Raw genomic sequence first — 27,125 nt, 5'->3', positions numbered from 1 at the left:
AGATTTCAGCAAGTGTGGAAATATGTGCATATGCAAGTATGTGAGCAAGTGTGTGTGTGCATGTGCATGTGTGCATGCATGTGCATGTATATGTGGGGCGGGGGGTGGGGAGGAGGTCAGGGGCAATTAATTTAAAATACTTCCAGAGATCCTCCTGCCCTGTATGTCCAAGATTCTACGGTGATTCCTGTGCCATCCCAGACAGTGTCGGCCTTAAAATGTACCCAGTTTAGGGAGATAGTTTTCTCCTCCCCTCTGCTACCTTCTCCCCCTGCCCAGGGGAACCTTTCTTGAAAGTCTGATTAGGTTCTCAGGGTTGGTGTTGCAGTGTATTCAAGGGTGTGTCTGAGCCAGAAAGAGGCTCCAATGGATAGGGTAGGTCATCTTCGAGAACTGTGACTCGTCTATCATCATGACAGAATATTTCCATCCGTATATCATCATGACAGACGATTTTCATGAGCTTAAAAGTCTGCATACAAGTCCATCAGCCTTCGTTCTTGCCTCAGTCTGACCTTTACATAACATCTTTTAAGCTATTTTCTAATCCTTTTAAAGCACAGAACAGCTAAATCCAGTGTGGATCCAAACTCCACTATTTTCTAGTTAATTTTCCAATCATTTACTCCAGGCTGTGGTCCCTGGCACGTCCTGGCCTTGCTTTGGACCTCAGTCATTCATGTATCTATATTCATTCCACATGTCTGGCTGTGTTTATTTACTCTGCTCTTTGCCTTATTCCCATATTTATCAAAAATATCTTTGTTCACCAATTCCTGATAGTGGCCCATGCCTTACCCTGAGATTGCCTCCACCCATGTGCCTGTGTCCCTAGCAGCCAGGGTCAGACATCTCCAAAACAAGACAAGACAGTGGTTTCTCCTTTAGCAGATCCAAGGAGAAGCACAACTTAGAGGGATCATTTCCTGCCAGCCTCGAGCTTTTCTCTGATGGAGACTGTAACCCCTTTAATACTGAGAATTTCCTGACTGTGGTCATCTGTCAATTTTCAAGCAGGAGATCTTTGGTCACCTGAATCTGTGAGCTTTGTTTTCTTCTTCCCTCCCCTCAGTGTCCAGAGGTCTCTCCATTATCATGAGACCTCATCAGCTTGTTTCTAATTTTTAAGGCAGCACTGATCCCACGGGATGAGATTTCAAACATGAAGAACCCTAATAGCTCTTTGGAGTTCTTACCTACAACGTTCATTCTGGTTGGCATCCCAGGGCTGGAGGCAGAGCACGTCTGGATATCCATCCCCTTCTGCGTGATGTACGCTATCATCTTCCTTGGGAATGGCACCATCCTCCACGTCATCAGAACAGACACTGCCCTACACCAGCCCATGTACCTCTTTCTTGCCATGTTGGCAGTGGCTGAGCTTGGCGTCTCTGCATCTACTCTGCCTACGGTGCTAGGCGTCTTCCTTTTTGGCATCACTGAGATTGGTTTTGATGTATGCCTTTTTCAAATGTTCTTCATCCATTCGTTCTCCATTATGGAGTCAACTGTGTTGCTGGCCATGTCTGTGGACCGATTTGTGGCCATCTATAGCCCACTGCGCTACACAGCCATTCTAACCCTGCCCCGTATCCTTGGCACAGGAGCTCTCATGGGGCTGAAAAGCATTACGCTCATGGCACCATTGCCCATGTTATTAAGGCGCCTGCCCTTCTGTGGCCACAATGTCCTCTCCCATTCCTATTGCCTCCACCCCAACCTTATCCATCTACCTTGTGGGGACATTTCTATCAACAATATCTATGGGCTTTTCATTGTTATCTCCACTTTTGGGCTGGATTCACTGCTTATTGTCCTCTCCTATGGGCTCATACTCCACACTGTACTGAGTATCACCACTGGGGAGGGGCGGAGGAAGGCACTCAACACATGTGGCTCACATATCTGTGCTGTGCTCGTTTACTACGTGCCGATGATTGGCTTATCTATGGTGCACCGCTTTGGACACCATGTGTCCATTTTGCTGCATGTGATGATGGCCAATGCTTACCTCTTCTTCCCACCTGTTGTCAACCCCATTGTCTACAGCATTAAGACCAAGGAGATCCATCGTGGCATTGTTCGAGTGCTCTCAGAGAAAAGAGCCAGAGTTTAGACACAGAATAAAGTGGGAGAGGATTTTTTCTATAATCCCAAGTGGTCCCAGCTTGCATGTTATGCAAAGAGTGCTACCTTAAAATACGTTATCTAACAGAGTTGTGCATAATCTGGCAATAAACTGGAGTACCAGTGGGGGTGTGGGCTATGTGTGACAGAACAGTACAAAGAACTGATGTTATGTTTTAAATGTTATGTCACATGAGGTTTTGCATTACTTTGCCTTGCTTGGAACAGGGGTGCAGGAAGGATTGCTAATAAAAGCATAACTCTCCCCATATGGGAAAGGTAATCAGGAGATGGAAGGTGTCCTGAAATCTATTGAGATCTCTATTCTAGGAAATGAGTATGTAAAATGGATTACATTCTCTTCAGTTGTTCATAATGATCTTGATACCTAGCTTAGAGGAGGCTTCCAGTACTGAGTCTGACTGGTATTTGCTCAGCCTCACCAAGGCTCCCAGTTGAGAATGACAAAGATTGCAAATCTTGTTCATTATGTAAAATTCTGAAGGTGTGCACCTAGGATGCAAAATCTTTTAAAAAGGCAAGCATTGGGGCACCTGGGTGGCTTAGTCGGTTAAGCGTCTGACTTTCACTTAGGTCATGATCTCGCGGTTTGTGGGTTGGAGCCCCACGTCGGGCTCTGTGTTGACTGCCAGCTCAGAGCCTGGAGCCTATTTCGGAGTCTGTATCTCCCTCTCTCTCTGACCCTCCCCTGCTCATGCTGTGTCTCTCTCTCCTAGAAATAAAAATCTTTTTTAAAAAAAGGTAAGCATTCCCTTTATGTACAGTAATATTGTTTTTGGTCTGGTTGGTCATTTCTTTGCAGACATTTGAAATAATGTAGAAATTTCACAACTATATTTTTAGGGAAAGGAACTAAGTCCTTTGATATGCAAAATATACTTTATTATTTCAGTCACTTCCCAAAACAAACCTATGAAGTATTATTAATGCAACTTTTTTCAGGTGAAAAATTGCTGCTTTGTTATAGTGAGCATCCTGCTCAAACATACGCATTCAAGAGCTGGCAGTGGGACCCAGTTAGGTCCAACTCCAGAGTCTAAGCTCTTAAGCCCACACATCATACTGTCAAGTAAGCAAGGACTGTGTCTCCTCAGAACCTCTTACTAATCAGTCAAATAACATTAACTGAGCACATGCAGCAAACCCACAGGAATATTTGCTCTCCCTCTCTCCTGCTCACACACTCTCTCTCTCTCTCAAAATAAACAAACATTTAAAAAAAGAAATATACTAGCCTAACATAAGTTTGTAAAGTCAACTCACACTTAATTTTACTATTCTGTAAGAATTAAGGTGACCGACCAACCCAATTTTTCCAGGACTTTCCTGACTTTATCTTAAAAAGTACCACATTCTGGAAAACCCCTCAGCCACACACTGGTATGACTGGTCATACTAGTCAAAACCAAAACTAAACACTCTCATCAGGAGGATATTAACCAGCATCCTGAACTGTACTCACAATTTTGATGGTGTTCACTGAAATTTAACAAGGAATGAAAAATGCAATATTGAACAAAAATCAAGAGAGGGACACCTGGGTGGCTCAGTTGGTTAAGCCTCCGACTTCGGCTCAGGTCATGATCTCACGGTTCGTGGGTTCGAGCCCCACATTGGGCTCTGTGCTGACAGCTAGCCAGAACCTGGAGCCTGCTTCAGATTCTGTATCTCACTCTCTCTCTCTTACCCTCCCCTGCTCATGCTGTCTCTCTCTCTCTCTCTCAGAAATAAATAAAATATTAAAAAAAATTATTTAATCAAGAGAGAAAAAAAAGAGAACAAGCAAAAGATTAGATCCACAGATGATCCAGCTTTGGGGAACAGCATACAAAGAAATTTAAATAATTTTGGTTTTGGGGGCTCCTGGGTGGCTCAGTCAGCTATGTGTCCAAATCTTGATTTCATCTCAGGTCATGATCTCACGGTTTGTGAGTTCAAGCCTAGCATCAGGCCCCACTCTAACAGTGCAAGAGCCTGCTTGGGATTCTCTCTCTCCCTCTCTCTTTCTCAAAACAAACAAACAAACAAATAAAATAAACATTTAAATGATTTTGATTACTATAGCCTAGAGTTTACATTGCAAAGTATAGAATTTAAGCAACAAATTGGAAACTATTAAAAATAAAGTGAAATATTAAAATATAAATGACATTAAAAACTGAATCATGTTAGACACAATTGGAAGAAAGAACCAAAATATGAGGAAATTAATTCAGATCATACCCAGACTGTAGACAATGTTCAGTATCTGGAGACATGAAAGGATAAAGCATAATAAAATAAATAAAAACCTGAAAGCACATATGGTATTTGCTGGAAAGCTCAAGTAGGAATGGAACCGGAGCCCCGGAAGGAGAATCTCCTGGGGCAAAAGCAATATTAGGATATAATAACATACATATTTTCCAAAACTTACGTAAAGCATGTGCAAAAAATTCAAGAAACACCATAAACTACAAGGAGGAAAAGTACAAAACAAGCAATATACCCTCAGATACTTCAAATTCATACAGTGGAAAAGTAAAAAAGAAAGAGAACATGTTTAAATTAAAGCAAAGGGAAAATCATTGCCAACCAATCTGTCAATTTTTCAATAAAAACCATAACATTTCTGGGGGAGGAGTCAATATGGCAGAGGAGTAGGGATACCAGAATTTCCCTCATCCCTCAGACTCGGCAGTAGTGAGATCAGAACACTTGGAATTCCAGAAATCCAGGCTACAGCCTAATAGAAACCTCTCCAGGGCCATATAGAAACAGGTGCGTGCTTGAGAATTGGGAGAGAGAAAACAGGTGGCAGGAGAGGCATAGAATTGTGTGTGTGTGTGTGTGTGTGTGTGTGTGTGTGTAACTTCTTCGGTGGAGAAACAAAAGAAAGAGAAGGAGAGGCGGTGGAAGTGTGGGATTGTATTTCAATAAGAGAAAAACCTCTCTGGAGAGAGTTTGTTCTTTGCAAGCAGCTTTTGGAATGACGATCAGAGATTTCAGGGTTGCGGGAGTATCTCCAGACCAGAGCTCATGCCGGTGGGTGCACCCCTGGAGTGGGGAGCAGAGCCACCCCTGGACTTGGTAACCCTCTCACGGGTGCAGAAAGCCTCCCATCCATGAAGTACTGTGAGAAGAGGGTTTACTGATGCTCCAAGAACAAAAGACCCTGCAAGTGCCAGGCAGAGGCCCTTTGTTGGGTGGAGTGGTGCTATGTCAGTCCCCGCGGTGTGGGATCCTCTAAGACATGGGGTTTTGAATCTCAGACTGTGGAGTGGGACAAAGCAGCCTGCCCGCACCCACACTGCTCTGGGAAGGCTGCCTGAACAGCGTGGTTTGCGACACCTGGTCCGAGGAGGAGAGATTGGGGGGTTGCCATTTTCATCTCCAACATCAACACGGTGGGGCTTAAGAGACCCGGACAGCAGCCCGCGGGGGAGGGGACCCGCTTACACCAAAACTTCGCCTCTCCCAGACTAGTAACTGCTTATCTACTAGAGTGAGACTGACACTCACGCAATCAGTCAGCTCCTCTCCACCAGCACAGCCACTGTCTCCAAGACACCAACCGACAGCTGTTCTGAGGTTTTGTATGTTAGCTGTTTTTCTTTTGTCAATTTTATTGTTGTTGTTTTTCTTTTTCTTTTTAAATTACTATTATTTTTTCTTCTTTTCTTTTATTTCTTTCTCCTCTTTTCCCTTCCTTATCTTTCTACTCTCTTACTTTTTTTCTTCCCCCCAAGGAATCAGCCTTACAGTTTCTGATTTGACTTTTGGTTAATTCTTATTATATATGTTTTCTTTCTTTCTTTCTTTCTTTCTTTCTTTCTTTCTTTCTTTCTTTCTTTCTTTCCTTCTTTCTTTCTTTCTTTCTTTCTTTCTTTCTTTCTCTGTTCTGGTTGTTTATTTAATCAGGCATTTTTACTATATTCTTTTTCACCTTCTCTGTATCTCCTTTATTTTCCTCTCTCTCTCTCTCTCTGAATTAAGCCCTATAAATTCTTTGATTCTCTGCCTGGTCTTTCTATCCACCCCTATCATTTCTCTCTTAGTTTGGGCTATGGTTTCTACCAGTCCCCCTCCTTTCCAGGTTGCTTCAACAAACAAATCAAAACATACCTGGTGGACAGTCCTGCCGGTAGCTGCACCCGCCTCTCTGGATGGCAGTCACAGCAAGGAAATGGCAGCGTTTGCACAGCTCCTGCCATGAGAAATGAAAACTGGTATTTCCTTCTGCTACTACTGGCTCATGTTGGATACAAGCCTGCTGGTATTGACCAGGCCTCATAATATTACATATCAGACCAATATTCTGAACACAGATACCTCATAAGGAAAAGCATATTCCTGTCTTTAAAAAAGAGACTTTAGATGAAAGCTCTGTGGGTGATTGTCAAAAGGCTCTTCTTATGGGCCTTGCTGACCCAAGACTTAGATAATAAAGGGGGTTAAGAACACAAGAGTTACAATTGAGCCTGGCCCCGAGACAAAGAGCCTATTTGGGGGTTTAGGGCAGAACATAGTTACTACATATATCTTTGCTAATTGGTGAAGCATAGCAGTCCCTTCTTCAAGGCCTACATTCCACAAACACCCTCCCTTACACTGGCAGCCGGGTTGAGGATAGATAAGAGTAGTAAAACATTAACCCAGGTGCAAAGACTGGCACATTTAGGGCCTCCATGATAGTTTCCACAAACAAACCAATTCAGAAACATTCATCCTCTTGAGAGCCAGACAGAATGACTCCTAGCTTATCTATATACAATTTGACCTATATGTTATCCTGTTTTTCACTAAGAGCATCCTGTTAATTCCTTGGTTGTAAATTCACTATGGCTGGGATAATTCTGAAGAATATCAAAAAATTGTTATCGCAAAAGGCCTCCCATTGTAGAAATTCCTTTCTCTGACCTCATGTTGTTGCTGAATCTTTAAATAAAGACACCAAAACCGACAGGACAGAGATGCCTGCCTGGTGATCAGAAAGAATCTCAGGGCTCTCTCACTCTCTCTCTTGCCGACACTGTTCATCCTTCAGGGACCCCTGGACCTGCTGGAGCCAGCTCGGTCTCCAGCACAGTCCAATCCACCACTATTAGTAGTGAGATAAAGCGGTGAAGACACAACAACAGAGTGCACATAAAACCCTCCAAAAATATTTCCTTAAGTGCCAGGACCTGCACAGTATATGATTCCTTTTTAATATAGTAATGCTTGCAGGTGCAAGACACATAACAAGCTGTTAAAACATGTAAAGGACAGAAAACTAGCCAAAATGGTGAAATGGAATAATTCTTATCAAAAGAAATTCCAGGAAGAAATGACAGCCAGATAATTGCTCAAAATAGATATAAACAATATATTTCATCAAGAATTTAGAATAATAGTCACAAGACTAATAGTTGGGCTTGAATAAAGCATAGAAAATAGAAGATAATCTATTGTTGCAGAGATCAAGGAACTAAGAAATAGTCACAATGAATTAAGAAAAGCTATAAATGAGGTGCAAAATAAACTAGATGCAGTGACAGCAAGGATGGGAGAAGCAGAGAGAATAGGTGAAACAGAAGATAAAATGATGGGAAATGATGAAGCTGAGAAAAGATGACAAAGGAAATTACTAGACCATGAGGGGAGAATCAGAGACCTAAAAGATTCAATGAAATGAAATAATATTCGTATCATAGGAGTTTCAGAAGAGGAAGAGAGAGAGAAAGTGTTTTTCTGGAACCAATTATATCTAAGAACTTCCCTAATCTGGGGAAGGAAACAGGACTCTCTTCAGAATCAACAAAAACAGATCAACACCACAACATATCACAGTGAATCTGGCAAAATACAAAGATAAAGAAAGAATTCTGAAAGCAGCTAGGGACAAACGAGCCTTATCCTACAAGGGTAAACACTTAAGGGTAGTAGCAAACCTGTCCACTGAAACTTGGCAGGCCAGAAGGGAGTGGTAGGAAATATTCAATGCTCTGAATAGGAAAACTATGCAGTCAAGAATCCTTTATACAAGAAGGCTGTCATTTAAACTAGAAGGAGAGATAAAGACTTTCTCAGACAAACAAAAGCTAGACTTCATGACTAAACCAGCCCTGGAGGAGATCCTAGGGGGACTCGGTGAGCAGAAAACAGCAGAATATACAAAGGACTGGAGACAACACCACAAGCAGGAAACTTAGAGATAACACAATGACACTAAATCCATGTCTTTCAATAATCACTCTGAATGTAAATTGACTAAATGCCCCAATCAAAAGACAGAGAATATCAGACTGGATAAGAAACCAAGATCCATCTATATGCTGCTGCCTACAAGAGACTCATTTTAGACCTGAGGACACCTGCAGATAGAAAGTGAAGGGATGGAGAACCACCTATCATGCTACAGGATGTCAAGAGAGCCAGAGTAGCCATACTTGTATCAGACAAACTAGATTTTAAAACAAAGACTGTAACAAGAGATAAAGAAGGCCATTATGTCCTAATTAAGGGGTCTATCCATCAAGAAGAGCTAACAATTGTAGATGTTCATGCCCCCAACGTGAACCCCCAAATATATGAATCAGTTAATCACAAACATAAATAAATGTATAGACAACAATTCCGTGATTGTAGGGGATTTTAATACTCCACTTACAGCAATGGACAGATTACCTAGGCAGAAAATCAGTAAAGAAACAATGGCTCTGAATGACACATTGGACCAGATGGACTTAACAGGTATATTCAGATCTTTTCATCCAAAAGCAGCAGAACACACATTTTTCTTGAGTGCACATGGAACATCCCCCAAAATAGACTGCAAACTGTGTCACAAAGCAGGATACAAAAGTACTGAGATCATACCATGCATATTATCAGGTCACAATGCTTTGAAACTTGAAATCAACCACAAGAAAAAAATTTGAAAAGCCTCCAGGTACATGGAGGTTAAGAACATCCTACTAAAGAATGAATGGGTAAACCAGGAAATTAAAGAAGAACTTAAAAAATATATGGAAGCAAATTAAAATGAAAATATGACAGTCCAAACCCTTTGGGATGCAGCAAAGGCAGCCTAAGGGGAAAATACATCATAATCCAGGCTTATCTCAAGAAGCAAGAAAAATAACAAATATAGAATCTAAGTTCACACCTGAAAGAACTAGAAACAGAGCAGCAAAGAAACCCCAAAGCCAGTAAAAGAAGGGAAATAATAAGTATTAGAGCAGAAATAAACAATATAGAATCCAAAAAGAAAAAAAAAAGAAAAAAACCTAGTAGGATCAATGAATCTAAGAACTGGTTTTTGGAAAGAATAAACAAAATTGATAAGCCCCTCGCAAGACTTCTCAAAAAGAAAAAAAATAGGGCCCAAATAGATAAAATCACAAATGAAAGAGGAGAGATCACAACCAATGCCACAGAAATGCAAACATTTATTAGCAAATAGTATGAAAAATTATATGTCAACAAACTGGATAAGCTGGAAGAAATGGACAAATTCGTAGACACCACACACTATCAAAATTCAAATGGGAAGAATAGAAAATGTGAACAGACCCACAACCAGCAAAGAAATTGAATCAGTTATCAAAACTCTCCCAACAAATAAGGGTTCTGGGGCAGATGGCTTTCCTGGGGAATTCTACCAGGCATTTAAAGTAGAGCTAGTACCTATTCTTCTCAAGCTGTTCAAAAGAAAGAAAGGAAGAAATAGAAATGGAAATAAAGCTTCTGTACTCATTCTGTGAAGCCAGCATTACCTTGATAACCAAATGAGACAAAGACCCCACTAAAAAGGAAAATTACAGGCCAATGTCCCTGATGAAAATGGATGCAAACATTTCCAAAAAATACTAGCAAATCTAATTCAACAGTTTATTAAAAGAATTATTCACCCCAATCAAGTGGGATTCATTCCTGGGCTGTAGGGCTGGTTCAATATTCACAAATCAGTCAATGAGATATATCACATTAGTAGAAGAAAGGAGAAGAAACATATGATCCTGTCAATAGATGCAGAAATACCATTTGACAAAATATAGCATCATTTCTTAATAAAAACTCTCAAGAAAATCAGGATAGAAGGAAGATAACATCATAAAAGCCATATATGAAAAGCCCACAGCTAATATCATCCTCCATGGGTAAAAACTGAGAGCTTTCCCCCTGAGATCAGGAACACGACAGGGATGTCCACTCTCACCACTGTGGTTTAATAGTGTTGGAAGTCCTAGCGTCAGCAATCAAACAAAATGAAATAAAAGGTATCCAAAATGGCAAAGAAGTCAAACTTTCACTTTTTGCAGATGACATGGTACTCTACATAGAAAACGCAAAAGACTCCACCAAAAATCTGCTATAACTGATACATGAATTCAGCAAAGTTACAGGATATAAAATCAATGTACAGAAATTGGTTGCATTTCTATACACCAATAATGAAGCAATAGAAAGAGGTATCAAGGAATTGGTCCCATTTACTATTGCACCAAGAACCATAAAATACTTAGGAATAAACCTAACCAAAGAATTAAAAGTCTGTATGCTGAAAACTATAGAAAGCTTATGAAAGAAATTGAGGAAGACACAAAGAAATGGAAAAACATTCCGTGCTCATGGTATGGAAGAACAAATATTGTTAAAATGACAATACTACCTAAAGCAANCAAAAGACTCCACCAAAAATCTGCTATAACTGATACATGAATTCAGCAAAGTTACAGGATATAAAATCAATGTACAGAAATTGGTTGCATTTCTATACACCAATAATGAAGCAATAGAAAGAGGTATCAAGGAATTGGTCCCATTTACTATTGCACCAAGAACCATAAAATACTTAGGAATAAACCTAACCAAAGAATTAAAAGTCTGTATGCTGAAAACTATAGAAAGCTTATGAAAGAAATTGAGGAAGACACAAAGAAATGGAAAAACATTCCGTGCTCATGGTATGGAAGAACAAATATTGTTAAAATGACAATACTACCTAAAGCAATCTACACATTCAATGCAATCCCAATCAAAATAGGACCAGCATTCTCCTCAGAGCTAGAACAGCCTACTACTTGTCTGGAACCACAAAAGACCCCAAATGGCCAAAGTAATCTTGAAAAAGAAAACCAAAGCTGGAGGCATCACAATCCTGGACTTTAGCCTATACTACAAAGCTGTAATCATCAAGACAGTATGGTATGGGCACATAAACAGACACAAAGACCAGTGGAATAGAATAGAGAACCTAGAATTGGACCTACCAATGTATGGTCAACTATTCTTTGACAAAGCAGGAAAAAATATCCAATGGAAAAAAGACAGTCTTTTTGGCAAATGGTGCTGGCAGAACTGGATGGCAGCATACAGAAGAATGAAACCGGACCACTTTCTTACACCATACACAAAAATAAATTCAAAATGGATGAAAGACCTAAAAGTGAGACAGGAAACCATCAAAATCCTAGAAGAGAAAACAGGCAATAACCTCTTTGATCTCAGCCACAGCAACTTCTTTCTTGACATGTCTTCAAAGGCAAGGGAAATAAAAGCAAAAATGAACTATTGGGACCTCATCAAGATAAAAACCTTCTGCACAGCAAAGGAAACAATTAACAAAACCAAAAGGCAATCAACATAATGGGAAAAAAGATATTTGCAAATGACATAGGATAAATTATTAGTATCCAAAATCTATAAAGAACTTACCAAACTCAACACCCGAAAAACAAATAATCCAGTGACAAAATGGGCAGAAGACATGAATAGACATCCAAACAAGACATCCAGATGGCTAACAGACACACAAAAAATGTTCAACATCACTCATCATCAGAAAAATACAAATCAAAACTACATTGAGATGCCACCTCATACCGGTCAGAGTGGCTAAAATTAACAACTTAGGCAACAATGGATGTTGGCAAGGATGTGGAGAAAGAGGAACTCTCTTGCATTGTTGATTGGAATGCAAACTGGTACAGTCACCCTGGGAAACAGTTTAGAGGTTCCTCAAAAAGTTTAAGATTGGATTACCCTACAACCCAGCAATAGCACTACTAGGAGTTTATCCAAAGGATACAGGAGTGATGATTCATAGGGGCACATGCACCCCAATGTTTATAGCAGTGCTATAAACAATAGCCAAAGTATGAAAAGAGTCCAAATGTCCATCAACGGATGAATGGATAAAGAAGAGGTGGTTTATATATACAATGGAATACTCCTCGGCAATCAAAAACAACAAAATCCTGCCATTTGGAACAATGTGGATGGACCTGAAGGGTATTATGCTAAGTGAAGTAAATAAGTCAGAGAAAGACAGATATCATATGTTTTTACTCATACGTGGAAATTGTGGAAACTTACTCATTGTGGAAACTTAACAGAAGTCCATGGGGGAAGGGAAAGAAAAAAAATATATGTATATATAGTTACAAGCAGAGAGGGAGGCAAATCATAAGAGACTTCTAATTACAGAGAACAAACTGAGGGTGAAAGGGAGTCAGGGGGCAAGGTTGGGGGGGAAATGGGGGATCAGCATTGAGGAGGGCACTTGTTGGGATTTGCACTGGGTGTTGTATATAAGCGATGAATCACGGGAATCTACTCCTGAAGCCAAGGGCACACTGAATGTACTGTATGTTCGCTAACTTGAAAATTACATAAAAATAAATAGAGAAATAAAAAATAAAATAAAATAATAACCAGTAACATCTTTTTCTGATTTTCTAACAAAAAAACAACAGAAGAAAAAAGACAATGGGATGATGCCTGAAACACAAAAGATGCCAATATATATTCTATATACAGAAATATAATGTCATTCAAAAATAGAAGCCCAAAAAATCCAGAGAATCCATCACTAATGCTAATTTAAAATTTTTTTCATTATATTTTATTTATTTTTAAAAGTCTTTTTATGACATCTCTATTTTTTCTTTTGTCAGAGAGAGAGAGAGAGAACATGAGTGGGGGAAGGGGCAGAGGGAGAGAGAGAATCTTACACAGGTTCCACGCTGAGCATGGAGCCTGACACAGGGCTCAGGCCCATGACCCTGGGATCGTGACCTGAGCTGAAATCAGGGGTAGGACCTTTAACCTACTGAGCGACCCAGGTGCCCCACTAATGCTAACTTAAAGGCAGTCATTTGACAGAGTATAGAGCTGCAAGAAGCAATACAGAACAATGCCTGGGTAAATGTAAATAAAGACTGATGGTATAAAAAAATATAATATTTTGTATTCTTAAATTAACAAAAATTAAATACACATCATCAGAAAGACAGAAGATAGGAAGAGGTAAATGGATCTAAATTAGTCTTCAGTTCCTGTACAATCTATTAAGTAGTAAAAATGTAACATAAATTAGACAATGTATTAATCAGCTTGGTTTGCCATAAATACCACAGACTTAGCTTACACAACAGAAAGTAATTTCTCACAAGGTTTGGAAGCTGAGAAGGTCAAGGTCAAGGTGCCAGCAGATTTGGTTCCTGGCAAAGATTTTTTCCCCCAGCTTGCAGATAACCACCTTCCTGCTGCGTCCTCACATTGTGGAGGGAAAGAGACCTCTGATCTCTCTTTCTCTTTTCATAATGACACTAATATCATAATGGGGGCCTCATTCTCAAAAAAACCCACTTCCTAAAACCATCATATTGAGGTTTGGGGAAACAAATATTCAATCCATAACACTTGATAAGTCAAAGATCCCTATTTTAATCTTTCTGAAGACCATTAAAAATTAGTGAAAAACTATTCAACCAAAATCTTATATAAATGAAAATATAACAGTAAAACAGTAAGTAATCTAAGATAAAGAAAGATATGAGAAAACAGTATTGTAAGTTTTAATAAGTGGTAAGATGGCAAATTTAAATGCCTTCAAGTCATTTAATTTAGAGAAAATAAATGGATAACACTCCAATTAAAATCGAAATATTGTCATACAGAACTAAAAGTATATGGTCTTCTTTTAAGAGCTATCTAAAATATAAGGATACAGAAATATTTCAAGTAAAGATAATCAGAAAGATATTCCCTGTAATCACCAACTAAAAGAAACTTAGGATAGCCTTACTTAATAGCAGATAAAGTAAGCTTCAAGGCAAAAGTATTATCAGCAATAAGAGAAGCATTTCATAATATAAGTAATGTGCAAGATGGGTAAAAGGTCTCTAGATTTTAGATACAGAACAAAATACATAGAACACAAGTTATCAGAACCACAAAAAAAGTAGATAAATCCATAATTACAGCAAAAGATTTTACCTTTCATAGTAACTGACATAATAAAGAAGCCCAAAATTAAAAATCAAATTGATTTAAAAGAATTGGAAAAAAGAGGAGGGAGGGAAACAAACCACAAGAGACTCTAAGAATAGAGTACACAGTGAGGGTTGATGGAGGGGAGGTGGGGGGAGGAATGGGCTAGATGGGTGGTGGGTATTAAGGAGGGCATTGTTTTGGTGAGCACTGAGTGTTGTATGTAAGTGATGAATCACTGGATTCTACTCCTGCAAGCAATATTGCACTGTATGTTAATTAACTGAAATTTAAATAAAAATAAAAGAATTGGAAAATATGGTTTAAAAAAATTTTTTTTTAATGTTTGTTTATTTTTGAGAGACAGAGAGACAGACCATGAGCAGGAGAGGGGTAGAACGAGGGAAACACAGAATCTGAAGCAGGCTCCAGTCTCTGAGGGTCAGCACAGAGTCTGACGCGGAGCTCAAACTCACTAATGGCGAGATCATGACCATGACCTTAACGACTGAGCCACCTAGGCACCACTGGAAAACATGATTTAAAACCTTGATCTAATTAACACTTAAAAAGAAACCAACTACTGCATACTACACATTCCTTTCAAATGCGTATAAAACAACCTAGTAGTGTCTTATTTCTTGATCTGGATTAAGGATACAAGACCTATTCAGTTTGTGATCATTATTAAGCTATATACTTAAAGTGTGAGTACTTTTTTCTAAGAAGGTTATATCCTAACAAAAATGTGCATAAAAACTTCTATCAGACACTCTGAGAGAGTGCGAATCATGTGCTTGTGTGGTGACAGGAGTGAATCTTCACATCTAATTTAGCTCTACATGGATTTTCACAAAATCGTCAGTTTTGAGTCCTATCACACAAAATCTCCAGTTTTGAGTCCTTTGCACCTGCTTTCCTGAATTTCAAATGCCTCAAATTCAGGCAGCTTTCTGAGTTAGAATTGCTATGTTCTTGCTCACTTGGTCCTCTGTAATCGATTAGGTTTTGTATTGCCTTGCTCTGTGAAATCTGTTACTGGTCATCTCCAAGCTTTCTAGATTTTTGAAAATTTTCTCACCTGTTATTGTCCTCTCAGCCATTGTTTCTGTCACTGTGAGTCCGTACATGCGTTATTATTAATACTTGAAACAATTATATTTGTTCAACCTATCTGGTTGAATTTAATATACTTTTCATGGGCCACAAAATATCATCATCTTTTGTTTTGTTTCAGTCATTTAATTAAAAATGTAAAAACAGGGGCACCTGGGTGACTCAGTCAGTTAAGTGTCTGACTCTTGGTTTTGGCTAAAGTCATGATCTTATGGTTCATGGGTTCTAGCCCTGCACTGGGGTCCATGCTAACAGCACAGAGCTTGCATGAGATGTTCTCTCCCTCTCTCTGCCCCTCTCCCATGCTCTCTCTCTCTCAAAATAAATAAATAAACTTAAAAAAACCCTTCTTTTAAAAAGTCATCAGTATTATACATATTTTATCAATTTTGACATTTTACCTTCATACTGTTTAGTGTTAGTTTAATGCTTTGCTTTTCAATTTTAAATTATGTCTTTTAAGCCTTAACTACTATAGATGAAATAATCATATACATAATACTGCATCCCAAATGTAACACTACCTCCCCAACCAAACTGTGTTATTTAATTTCTACATTTTCAGGTTTGTAACTTTATATTTTGCTCTATCATCATGATCTCCTTTTGAGGCAGTGGAAATGGTGCCGAGGTTAATATTTCTTGGAGCCAGAATAGATCCTAAAATCCAAGTAGGTCAGATACAGGAGGAATCTAAGCCAAGGCTCATTTGCTAAAATACTGGCTTCAGTGGTAGGAAACAAAGGAAGTATTCATGATGAATATCTAAACATCTGCCTACTTCCACTATCTAGAGAGAAGTATGAGGTAAATAAAGTCACACATCAAAGCTTAGGTGAATTATCTCGAGGTAACACTCATCCCAGTCCCTTCTTTTCTGAGTCGAGAGCCAGCCCTCCTGGGGAAGAAGTGAAGTACAATGTTGAAGCTCACATCTGTAAGCTACTGGAAGAGGAAACCCCGTTTTGCCTCTCTGACCTTCGAATAGAGATAGAGGATACCTCCCCCAAATCTTCTAGCTATATCAAATCTGAATTTCATCATACTCAAGGTGACAACATCAAATAGCAACTCATCCAACATAACATCCCTCTCAAAACCAAGCAGTAAGCTGCGGTAGTAAGCAGAAGAGAACTAATAAGCACTAAGAAAAAATCTTCCAGAACACGGACTGTGTCTTTCCCATGTCCCCTAACGTAAACTTTCCCCAGTCAGCGAGCTCAGTTGTTGGTACAGGTTGAGCACTCGGTAAATGTTAGGTGCTGTTATATTTATTATTACTAGTATTTTTTCTGGTTCTGTCCTTTAGGGCCTCAGGTCTCTGAGTACAATGTTCATTTTCCTGTAAGATCCCTCTAGAGGTTTCCTTGTACACCTCCTGCATTTCAGCCTGGGCTCTTCTTGAGTATAAAGCACACTTAGCCATAGGGCGGAGAATAGAAGCCCCAGAGAACACTGAAGAAACAAGAAAGTACAAAGGTGAGTTTGCACTGTTCCGTGGGTGGTCGGTAATAAAATGACCTCTCATTGGCCACTACAATCTCCCTACAGTTTGGCTCTATCATTACATTTCATTTCTAAATATCTGCCTATATATTTTTTTTCTTGGTCAGATTTGCCAAAGGGTTTCAAATTATGGTGATCCTTTCAAAGAAATAATTTTTGCATTTTTTGACCTTTTCAATTTTCCTAATTTCAAAACAAAATACCATTTTTATAATCACCTTCTTTTTCTCATTTCCTCTCATTTTATTTTGCATTGTTTTCTAAAGTTCGAGGATTTTCCAGGGATTCTTAGTTTAGCATTTATAGACACTTTAGGGGGAATATAGTTAGATTAAATGAATACTAGGTACCCAATAAGTGCTGTGTGTGTGTGTGTCCTCAAAAGAAAGTCCACAACTTTCCCTCTCAGAACACTCCAAAAACTAGTAACTGTTCATTTATTTACTCAAGTTATACAAATTCTTTTACTTAAAGAATGCAAGTCTCCATTCAACCCCTAGAGGGCAGTAAAGGTTCCCTTTAGAACACAGTTCTTCAGAAACTGTCCCATCCTTCATATTAATTCAACCTTCAGGCCATTTTAATTTGGCTGCTTCTCCCATCCCGTACCAAAATATCTTTCCAAAACGTGCCTACTGACATTGACATCCCTAAATTGAATAGGTGCTTTCTGAGTATCTGACCAGCACTAAATTGTGGCGACCCTACCCTTTACCTTCTTGGCCTCTGTGACTCCCATTTCCTTTGTGTTCCAACCCCTCCCTGAGCAAGACTTTCCTCTTTTCTTTGCTCTTTCGTCCATGTCTACATAATTGCTAAATTTTACATGTCCTTCTATAGATTTGTCCTCTGCCTTTTTCCTTTCTCAACCTAAATTCCTGCCTAGATTATCACATCAACTTCTAGGTTCTCACCTACCATCAATATGCCAGAGACTTCCAAGACCCTTAGTGGATTTCTCCTCTGTCCTCTTGGGCCTCATATCTATCTGTCCATTGTCATGTCTCTTGGGTAGCTCTTATAAACATCAAACTCAACATGCACAAATGAAACATGCCCCAAATACAATTGTCACTGTTACATGCATTTTTGCTCAGACAAGACCCATGGATATCGCCAAACTTCCATCCCTTCACAGTGTTCCTATTCAACTGAATAGAAGGAGATCATCTCCAGAATCTTATTTTTCTGCGTGTCAGGTATAAGATGAATTTAAATAAGTCCCTTGTTTCGATTACCAGAAGGTTTTTTGAAATGCTGATGACAGAAGATTCAGTGGTAAATGAGTATCTATAAGTTTCTATGACCTGTATATATATACGAGTGCTGCCAGAACGTGTATTATGAGATCAACAGAAAGAATAAAGCTAAATTTTAGTGCATAGTGTTGGCATAAAAGTAGGAAAATACGGTTATTTTAAATAGAAATTTATGTCAGGAGAATCCATAGTTCTGTTTGCTAGTGCTCTGGCTAGTGAATTGCTCAGTGTTGTGTAGCTAAAGAAGATGCCATATATACAGACAATGGAATACTATTCAGTGATCAAGACAAATGAAATCTTGCCATTTGCAACAATGTGGATGGAACTAGAGTGTATTATGCTAAGCGAAATATGTCAGTTAGAGAAAGACAAATATATGACTTCATTCATGTGTAGAATTTAAGAAACAAAACAGATGAATTTAGGGGAATGGAAGGAAAATGAGATAAAAACAGAGTAGGGGCAAACCATAAGAGATTCTTAAATACTGAGAACAAACTGAGGGTTGCTGGAGGGTTGCTGGAGGGGAGGAATATGGGAGGAAGGGATAGATGAGTGATGGGAATTGAGAAGGGTACTTGTTGAGATGAGTACTGGGTGTTATATATAAGACACGAATCACATGGTTCTATTCCTGAAACTGATATTATACTGTATATTACCTATCTTGAATTTAAATAAGTAACTTTTTAAAAAAAAGGAATTCCAGACATATTCAGATGCCAGATTAAAGAATACATATTCATTCCATAGCACTAGCACACTGATTAAATCCTTATTGTGGAACTAACAGATTGGGTTTTGCATTCAACTAGCATGTCTGAGGTAACTAATGCCACCCAAGCTCCCTTCTACTTCATCCTCACGGGCATCCCAGGATTTGTGGCCTCCCACATCTGGATCTCCATCCCCTTCTGCTGCCTCTACACCATCTCCCTCATGGGTAACACCACCATTCTCGCGGTCATCCGCAAGGAGCCAGCCCTGCACCAGCCCATGTACCTATTTCTCTCCATGCTGGCCCTGACCGACCTGGGCCTCACCCTCACCACCCTGCCCACAGTCATGCAGCTTCTCTGGTTCAACATTCGTAAGATCAGCTTTGAAGCCTGTTTTGCCCAGTTCTTCTTCCTCCATGGATTCTCCTTCATGGAATCTTCTGTGTTGCTGGCCATGTCCTTTGATCGCTATGTGGCCATCTGCCGCCCCCTGCATTATGCCTCCATCCTCACCACTGAAGTCATTGGCAGGATCGGCTTAGCCATCATTTGCCGCTGTGTCCTGGCTGTTCTCCCTGCCCTTTTCCTACTCAAGCGCCTGCCCTTCTGCCGCTCCCATCTTCTCTCTCACTCCTACTGCCTCCACCAGGACATGATCCGCCTGGTCCGTGCTGACATCCGGGTCAACAGCTGGTATAGATTTGCTCTAGTTTTGCTCATTATTGTGATGGACCCTTTGCTCATTGTGTTCTCTTACATACTCATCCTGAAAAGTATCTTGGGCACAGCCTCCCAGACCGAGCAGTTCTGGGCCCTCAATAACTATCTGTCCCACATCCTGGCTGTTCTAGTCCTTTATGTTTCCATGATTGGAGTATCCATGACTCATCGATTTGCCAAGCATGCCTCTCCGCTGGTCCATGTCATCATGGCCAATGTCTACCTGTTGGCACCTCCTCTGATGAACCCCATCATTTACAGTGTGAAGACTAAGCAGATCCGCAATGGAATCTTCCATCTACTCTTCCAGAGGAAAGTGTACTAATCAGTAGAATTTAGGTTGATCAGAGGATTTTTATTTAATAACAAGTAGTCAAGAGCAGGGACTTCTGCCTTCCAAAGTGTAAGTATCACAGATGGGGGAAAGAACATGTGTTGTATAAGCTTCTATTGTAAATATGTGGAAATTATAATTCCTTGACTGGAAGTTAAAAAAAAAAACTAGTCTTTTATTCTACATTACACTTCACTAACCATATGACTTTGAGAAAAAGAACATTTAAAAATATAATTTAAGGAGTTCCTGGGTAGCTCAGTCAAGCAAATGTCCAACTAAATCTCAGATCATAATCTCACGGTTCACAAGTTTGAACTCTGTGTCTGTGCTGACAGCTCAGAGCCTAGAGCCTGCTTCAGATTCTGTGTCTCCTCTTGCTCTGCTCCTCTCCTCTGCTATTTCTTTCTCCTTGTCTCTCTCTCTCTCTTTCTCAAAATAAAAGAAAATAAGAAAGTCAATAGCAATAAGCAATATGATCATAGCTACTTGGGAAAAAAAATGAACACCAAATATCAAAAGCCAAAGTGGAGAAGGAGCTTTGGGGTTTCAGAAACTGTCGAAATGATTTTCAATGCAGAGTTCACTGAAACACAATGGGGGAACCACAATTCAGAAAAATAGAAACTACTGGTCCAAGAAGATGGTAGATGCAGGCAGGAACATTACAACAGACACCTCCGGAGATACACATAGAAAGTGTTTGAATGTAAAGAGTGTGAATGTGTAGAAACAACTGAGATTTGTTTATAATTAGACTCTTTTGTTTTTAGCTGGCTCAAACCGGGCTCCTATTGGGTTGGGTATTTTTGATTTGTCATCATGACTTGCTAATAAATGAGCTAAGAAAATTTAACTCTTTGGAAACCCAGGTTCTTCATTTGTAAAATGTGCATAATTATACCTCCATAAACTAATTTTAACAAATATTAAATAGAAAAATGTCATAGACTCTGGGTCTAGAGTTCTTCTTGTTTAACCAGAGAGGGGGATGCAGGATTAAAAGCGAGAGATGGCTAATGTCCAGGAAAAGAAAAGAGCCCCAAGTAAGGATTCTTGTCCCACATTTATTAAGATCAGAAGACTTACTAATGTGACAGGTATGCACAAAGAAACAATGAATAGGGGAACATTAACTCATGGGCCTGAGTTAATATCAAACAAAATCTTGGCACCGGGCAGATGGTTGTTAATGGCAGACAGAGGCACGGTGTCTGTTTATCTTAGCTAGCCTACTGGATAAGACAGATAGAACAAGTAACCACTGGGTTAACAAGGCACTTTTTCTTTTGTTAATCAGCTCTGCTCTGGGCAGTATCAACCACAGCTCAGAGATCTGTAACCCTATTTACCGATTTACCTAATTTGGTCCTTCCTTATTGTGAAAGCAGCATTCTACTATAGTACTAAATTGGAGGGCACTTTTGCCCTGAATGCTTAACCTCACTTACCCCATATACCTTTGTATTGGGATCTTTGCCTCTCTCTCAATTCTGGGGGTCATGGCCCTCCTCTACTTTACCCTTGGGGTGTTTGCCCCACTCTACTTTTTCCTGGGGGTCTTTGAAGCCTCCCCCACCCCCACTCTGTCCTGGGGTCCTAATAATGTTTACCAAGCTTGGGTGAGAGCATCCTATGGCTTTGAAATTCTTGATGCCTTATTAACCCACTGATGCAAGCCTAGGGAATTCCTAAACTTATTCCCCACAAAAACACCTCTAATCTGTCTTAGGTGTGCAGGAATACCTTTGATAAAGAAACATGAGGGAATTTTCTCAGTAAGACTGTAAATAGCATCAATAGAGGGTAATGAACCAAGGCTGTGATAAGCAGATTTCAATAAAAATAAAGAAACACAACAGTGTTGTGTGCCGATTGTTCTTAATGTACATTATTCCATGATATTTTCAGCTGTTAACCATATGTGTTATACACAGAATGGGCGTGGCCATGCCCACTCCCTCTCCTGGTAGATCTAAGGTATGTCCTGGGCTTCAAATCCCTCCTCTCATATATCAGACACTCATCATGATACACATATTGTCCTCAATACCACAAACAATTCAGGAATAAAAGAATTAAGTCTCAAAACTATATATAGATTAATAATTCTTTTACAAAAATCTTAATCTTTTAAGACTCTGTAATAAATTCCTAAATAAATTTCCTAATACCCATATAGGTATGCCTAAACTAATGTTCTTATGTTCAGTGGATTGTCATTAGTAGTATGGGGCCCCAGTTTTCACACTGTATTTACGTGGGATAACAGGGAATTGAATCTGGTGTTAGAAGACAACTCACTTCCTATGTGTCCCACGTCAGTTGTCAAAAGGCTACACACTCTTCTCTTCTCAAGTTGTGGGATCCCATTCAATAGCTCACCCTGACTTACCTTTAAGACTAGGTTATTAGCCAAGATATCTTTGCCTTATTATGTCATTTGCTTTTATTTGTGAATCAAAGAGCAAATACACTGAAATCACAACAATAATCTGCTGATGAGGACACCCTGCTTTGGTACCTGCAGAAGAGCATTAAAAACATACATGACATGTTTCTCATTGCTCTAACTTGCCCTTTTTCCAAAGGGAGATAATCCTAACAGGCTTAGAGAAACAAACAACCCCTCATCACTGAATCTGTCTTTGTTGCTCCTCATTCTTAAACACTGCTGTCCCTATTATTATTATTATTTTTAATGATGTGGGAAAGCAATCACACATAACTGGATGCTTGAAGTTAGGGAATTAAATCAGGACACTACCAAGAAGAAAGAAACATTATATAAATGTAGAAGTTATGTTTTTACGATCAAAGAAGGAAGTGAAATTCCTGTCATCACACAGGTATCAAGTGGCACAATTTTCAGAAATCTCTCTGAACCCCTTGTTTCCCCCCTCTTCTCTTACTGCCCTCCTGCCATCTTACTCTCGTGACATCAATTACCTCTAATGTACATATAACTTCCAAATCTATATCCTCTAGATATAGAGTCTAGAATCTATAGAGATTCTCCAGAATCTATAGAGATGACTGAATTGGCATCTCTATTAGGACTCAGCATCTTCTCAAACTCAGTATGTCTAACAGTATACTAAATACTCTGTACTAGTGACATCTCTCCACTACTACCACCCCTGCCACACAGACACACACACACACACACACACACACACACACACACACACACACACATTTCCATTCTGGCAGCATTCCATATCTTCCTGCCAACTTCTGACAGGCCCTTAGCACAGACCCACACAAAGAAGCACCTTGCTATTTACATCATGCTATAAGTAAATTTTAAACTATTACCTTTGGAAAACAAATGCAGTCCCATAACATTTATTATTTTAATGATCATGATACGTTTAGGATATGTATGTATACACACACACACACACACACACACAGTCCCTTTTGTTTTTTGTCATTACCAATAAGGCTTCATAACATATTTTTAGCATAAAATTGTAGTTTCATTTTTTAAATTTATTTTTTATTTTGAGAGAGAGTACTAACAGGGGAGGGGCAAAGAGAGAGGGGGTAGGACAAAATCCCTAGAAGGCTCCACACTGCCCGTGCAGATCCCTGATGTCAAGCTCAATCCCAGGAAACATGATATCATGACCTTAGCAGAAATGAAGAGTCAGATGTGTGACTGAGAAACAAAGACGCCCCAAAATTTTAATCTTATTTAAACTGATTTCTTTTTCATTCTGTCCAGAAGTGAATTATATGAATTGAAGCATGGTATTTATCTGTCTGCTTATCTGTTTATTTAGAGTACGTGTGCACACCATGCATGGGCCATCAAGGACAGAGAAACAGGGAGAGCAAGAGAGACTCCTGCAGGCTCCCTATGGTCAGCACAGAGCCCCGTGCAGGGATAGACCACTAGAACCACCAGACAGCAAGATCGTGACCTGAGCCAAGATCAAGACTCAGAGGCTAAACGGACTGAGCGCCCAGTAGCCCCTGAACAGTCGTCTCTGAAGTGGTGATTACAGCCATACTGTGTTCCAGAACCCGTCCATGGTTCACTTCCACCAGGAAAGTAGGAAGCTTTCTGCATGGTGATGCCCTTATCTGCATAGCACGAGGTCACAAAAAGAGCTCTGGCTGTTTTAAAAGGTTAAAAACACTGACTCTCTGATCTCACTTTCCATCACTGGACCCCCGGGTCAGGTGGTTCTGTGACATGTCCTGTCTTGTAAAGCATATCGTAGGATGCTGGTTGGTAGTTGTGTTTCTCCTTCAGTTGTGAACTTCGCTATAGTCTTCCCTGTTCCCCTCCTGTGGTATTAGTGTTGATAAATAGTGATACATTTCACTCTTCTATAGTTAAGATATCAATTCCTCCTATGGTATGTATTTATAAATGTTTTTAGAAGTTCATTTAAAATTTCATTATTTTTCTGTGATAAAGATTTAATTTTCTGTGCTCACATCCACTCATCTTTTCCTTTGTGATTTTTGGCTGTTGCTGCTAAGGACAGAGTCCTTTGCAACGAGATATGTAAATGCTTATAGGCTTTTCTCTCTTTTATATTTTTGTTACTTACTCTTAATTACTTTATCCATTTGAAATTTAGTTTCAGGTGAATTATGAAGTGAGTCATCAATGATTAATCAAGTGAATAGACTTATTTTCTATTTCATTTGATACGGTTTTCACCATTTATTGATTTTTTAAATATAAGAGAAAAAAAGTCTCTGTATTTCCAGAGGTTCATTGCCAGGTGAATGCTCCTTGAAACAGATGTACAATATTCCTTTGACTGGCAGCTCTCCTCGCCTTTCCAATAACTCTGCCCCAGCCTCAAGTTGCTGTAGAAGATAATTTCTCAGAACATATTTTTTGAGAGCATGTACATTCCAAGCATACACATGTAGTTTCCAATCACATTCCACAAGCTGTAAGAAGGAGACTCCAGTGTGGTGTCTTGACCTGGGGCTCTAGGAGGCGGGAGCGGCAGTAGAGAAGCTCGTGGACAAAGATGACTTCCCAACTTCCCAGTGGAACACCAGGTCTCATGATGCTCCTCCAGTAATCCTCAGGGGACCTTCCACACACCATTACGTTCCAGCCTAGAGATTTGCAGGACTTTATAACAGAGTTACTCTGTGAGCCAAACAGAGAAAATAAGAGCTGCAGAAAGTGATGCCTGCACAACAGACAGGAGAAAACACAAATAAGACTTCTCTGTGAGTGCTCTGGGGAAAGAAGGGTGGAAGCAGTTGCTAGGGGAGGAAAAGGACCAATATAAGTAATCCCCTTAGAGGAGCGCCTGCACATAGACTGTTGTTGTCCTCACCTGGGTTTTCCCCTCTCTCCTCATTTGTGCACGCTGCCCTTGGCTTCCAGTTGTATTTTGATACTACAGAAATGAAAGCCTTGGTATCAGGTGACATCAAGTAATGAAAAGAAGAAAGCAGATGAGAAATAAAGGCTGACCTTAGAATATGATGAGATGAATAACAGAAAGAGATGATAATGCCTTTAGAAAAAGTGAAACCAGTGAGTTTATGGTTAGAATAGTCAAAGGCAAATTCAAAAGGAAACACTGGATACAAAGGAGGATAACCAGATATTAGCCATGACATTTGTGTGTATGAGTTCATTTACAGTCATTCTGAGAACAGTATTGGTGATATGATTTGAATGAAAGGCAGATTCCAGGGCATTGAGAACTGAAAGGAAATGAGGAAAAGAAAACCAGAAAATAAAAATTAATGAGTAGATTTCCCATGAGTTCTTGTGTGCCGTGTTACTGAGGGAATCTGAGTGGTGTGGAAGCAATCTCTACAGAGACAGGCTGAGCAAGACTAACAGTGGAACTCTTAAGCCTTTCCTTACTTAACAATCTGGGACTCTGAACCTTTGTTTGAATGGAGTTTAGATCAAATGAAGTAAAGACAAAGATTATTTCTCATGTCTCTGATTCACTTTGAGTAAAGCCCTGGAACACAAAGCTATATTCATCGGTCATGTCCGAGGTGACTAACAGCACCCAAGCCCCCTTCTACTTCATCCTCACGGGCATCCCAGGATTTGTGGCCTCCCACATTTGGATCTCCATCCCCTTCTGCTGCCTCTACACCATCTCCCTCATGGGTAACACCACCATTCTCGCGGTCATCCGCAAGGAGCCAGCCCTGCACCAGCCCATGTACCTATTTCTCTCCATGCTGGCCCTGACCGACCTGGGCCTCACCCTCACCACCCTGCCCACAGTCATGCAGCTTCTCTGGTTCAATGCTGATGAGATCGGCTTTGAAGCTTGTTTTGCACAGGTATTTTTCATTCATACATTCTCCTTCATGGAATCTTCTGTGTTGCTGGCCATGTCCTTTGATCGCTATGTGGCCATCTGCCGCCCCCTGCATTATGCCTCCATCCTCACCACTGAAGTCATTGGCAGGATCGGCTTAGCCATCATTTGCCGCTGTGTCCTGGCTGTTCTCCCTGCCCTTTTCCTACTCAAGCGCCTGCCCTTCTGCCGCTCCCATCTTCTCTCTCACTCCTACTGCCTCCACCAGGACATGATCCGCCTGGTCTGTGCTGACATCCGGGTCAACAGCTGGTTCGGACTTGCTCTGATTTTGCTCATTAATGTGTTGGACTCTCTTCTTATTGGGCTTTCCTACATACTCATTCTGAAAAGTATCTTGGGCACAGCCTCCTGGACCGAGCGCTTCCGGGCCCTCAATAACTGTCTATCTCACATTCTGGCTGTTCTGGTCCTTTATGTTCCCATGATTGGAGTATCCATGACTCATCGATTTGCCAAGCATGCCTCTCCGCTGGTCCACGTCATCATGGCCAATGTCTACCTGTTGGCACCTCCTGTGATGAACCCCATCATTTACAGTGTAAAGACTAAACAGATCCGCAATGGAATCTTCCATCTACTCTTCCAGAGGAAAGTGTACTAATCAGTGGAATGTAGGTTTATTGGAGGAATGATATTTAATAACAAGGAATCAAGAGCAGTGACTTCTGTCTTCAAAGTGTAAATAACACAGATGGGGGAAAGAACAGGTATTGTATAAGCTTTACTGTAAATAAATAGA

The 27,125-nt window shown here is 40.0% G+C and overlaps 3 protein-coding genes across 3 annotated transcripts; all 3 read left to right on the top strand.

The window, feature by feature from the left end:
• The first annotated feature begins 1,162 nt into the window (after positions 1 to 1,162).
• Positions 1,163 to 2,116, top strand: LOC144237986 (olfactory receptor 51J1-like). Its single transcript, XM_077771705.1, has one exon. The coding sequence runs from the start codon at positions 1,163 to 1,165 to the stop codon at positions 2,114 to 2,116; it is 954 nt and encodes a 317-aa protein (XP_077627831.1).
• A 16,972-nt stretch (positions 2,117 to 19,088) lies between these two features.
• Positions 19,089 to 20,036, top strand: LOC144237984 (olfactory receptor 51Q1-like). The gene has a single exon (XM_077771702.1). It carries the CDS (start codon positions 19,089 to 19,091, stop codon positions 20,034 to 20,036), a length of 948 nt encoding a protein of 315 aa, XP_077627828.1.
• Positions 20,037 to 26,030: 5,994 nt separating this feature from the next.
• LOC144237968 (olfactory receptor 51Q1-like) lies at positions 26,031 to 26,987 on the top strand. The gene has a single exon (XM_077771685.1). The coding sequence runs from the start codon at positions 26,040 to 26,042 to the stop codon at positions 26,985 to 26,987; it is 948 nt and encodes a 315-aa protein (XP_077627811.1). The 5' UTR covers positions 26,031 to 26,039.
• The last annotated feature ends 138 nt before the right edge of the window (positions 26,988 to 27,125 follow it).

This window comes from Crocuta crocuta, unplaced genomic scaffold (assembly GCF_008692635.1).
Source record: "Crocuta crocuta isolate KB4526 unplaced genomic scaffold, BGI_CrCroc_1.0 scaffold1439, whole genome shotgun sequence".
NCBI classification, from domain to species: domain Eukaryota; kingdom Metazoa; phylum Chordata; class Mammalia; order Carnivora; family Hyaenidae; genus Crocuta; species Crocuta crocuta.
Note: the sequence above shows the minus strand (reverse complement) of the source record. Positions and strands in the feature narration are given on the sequence as shown.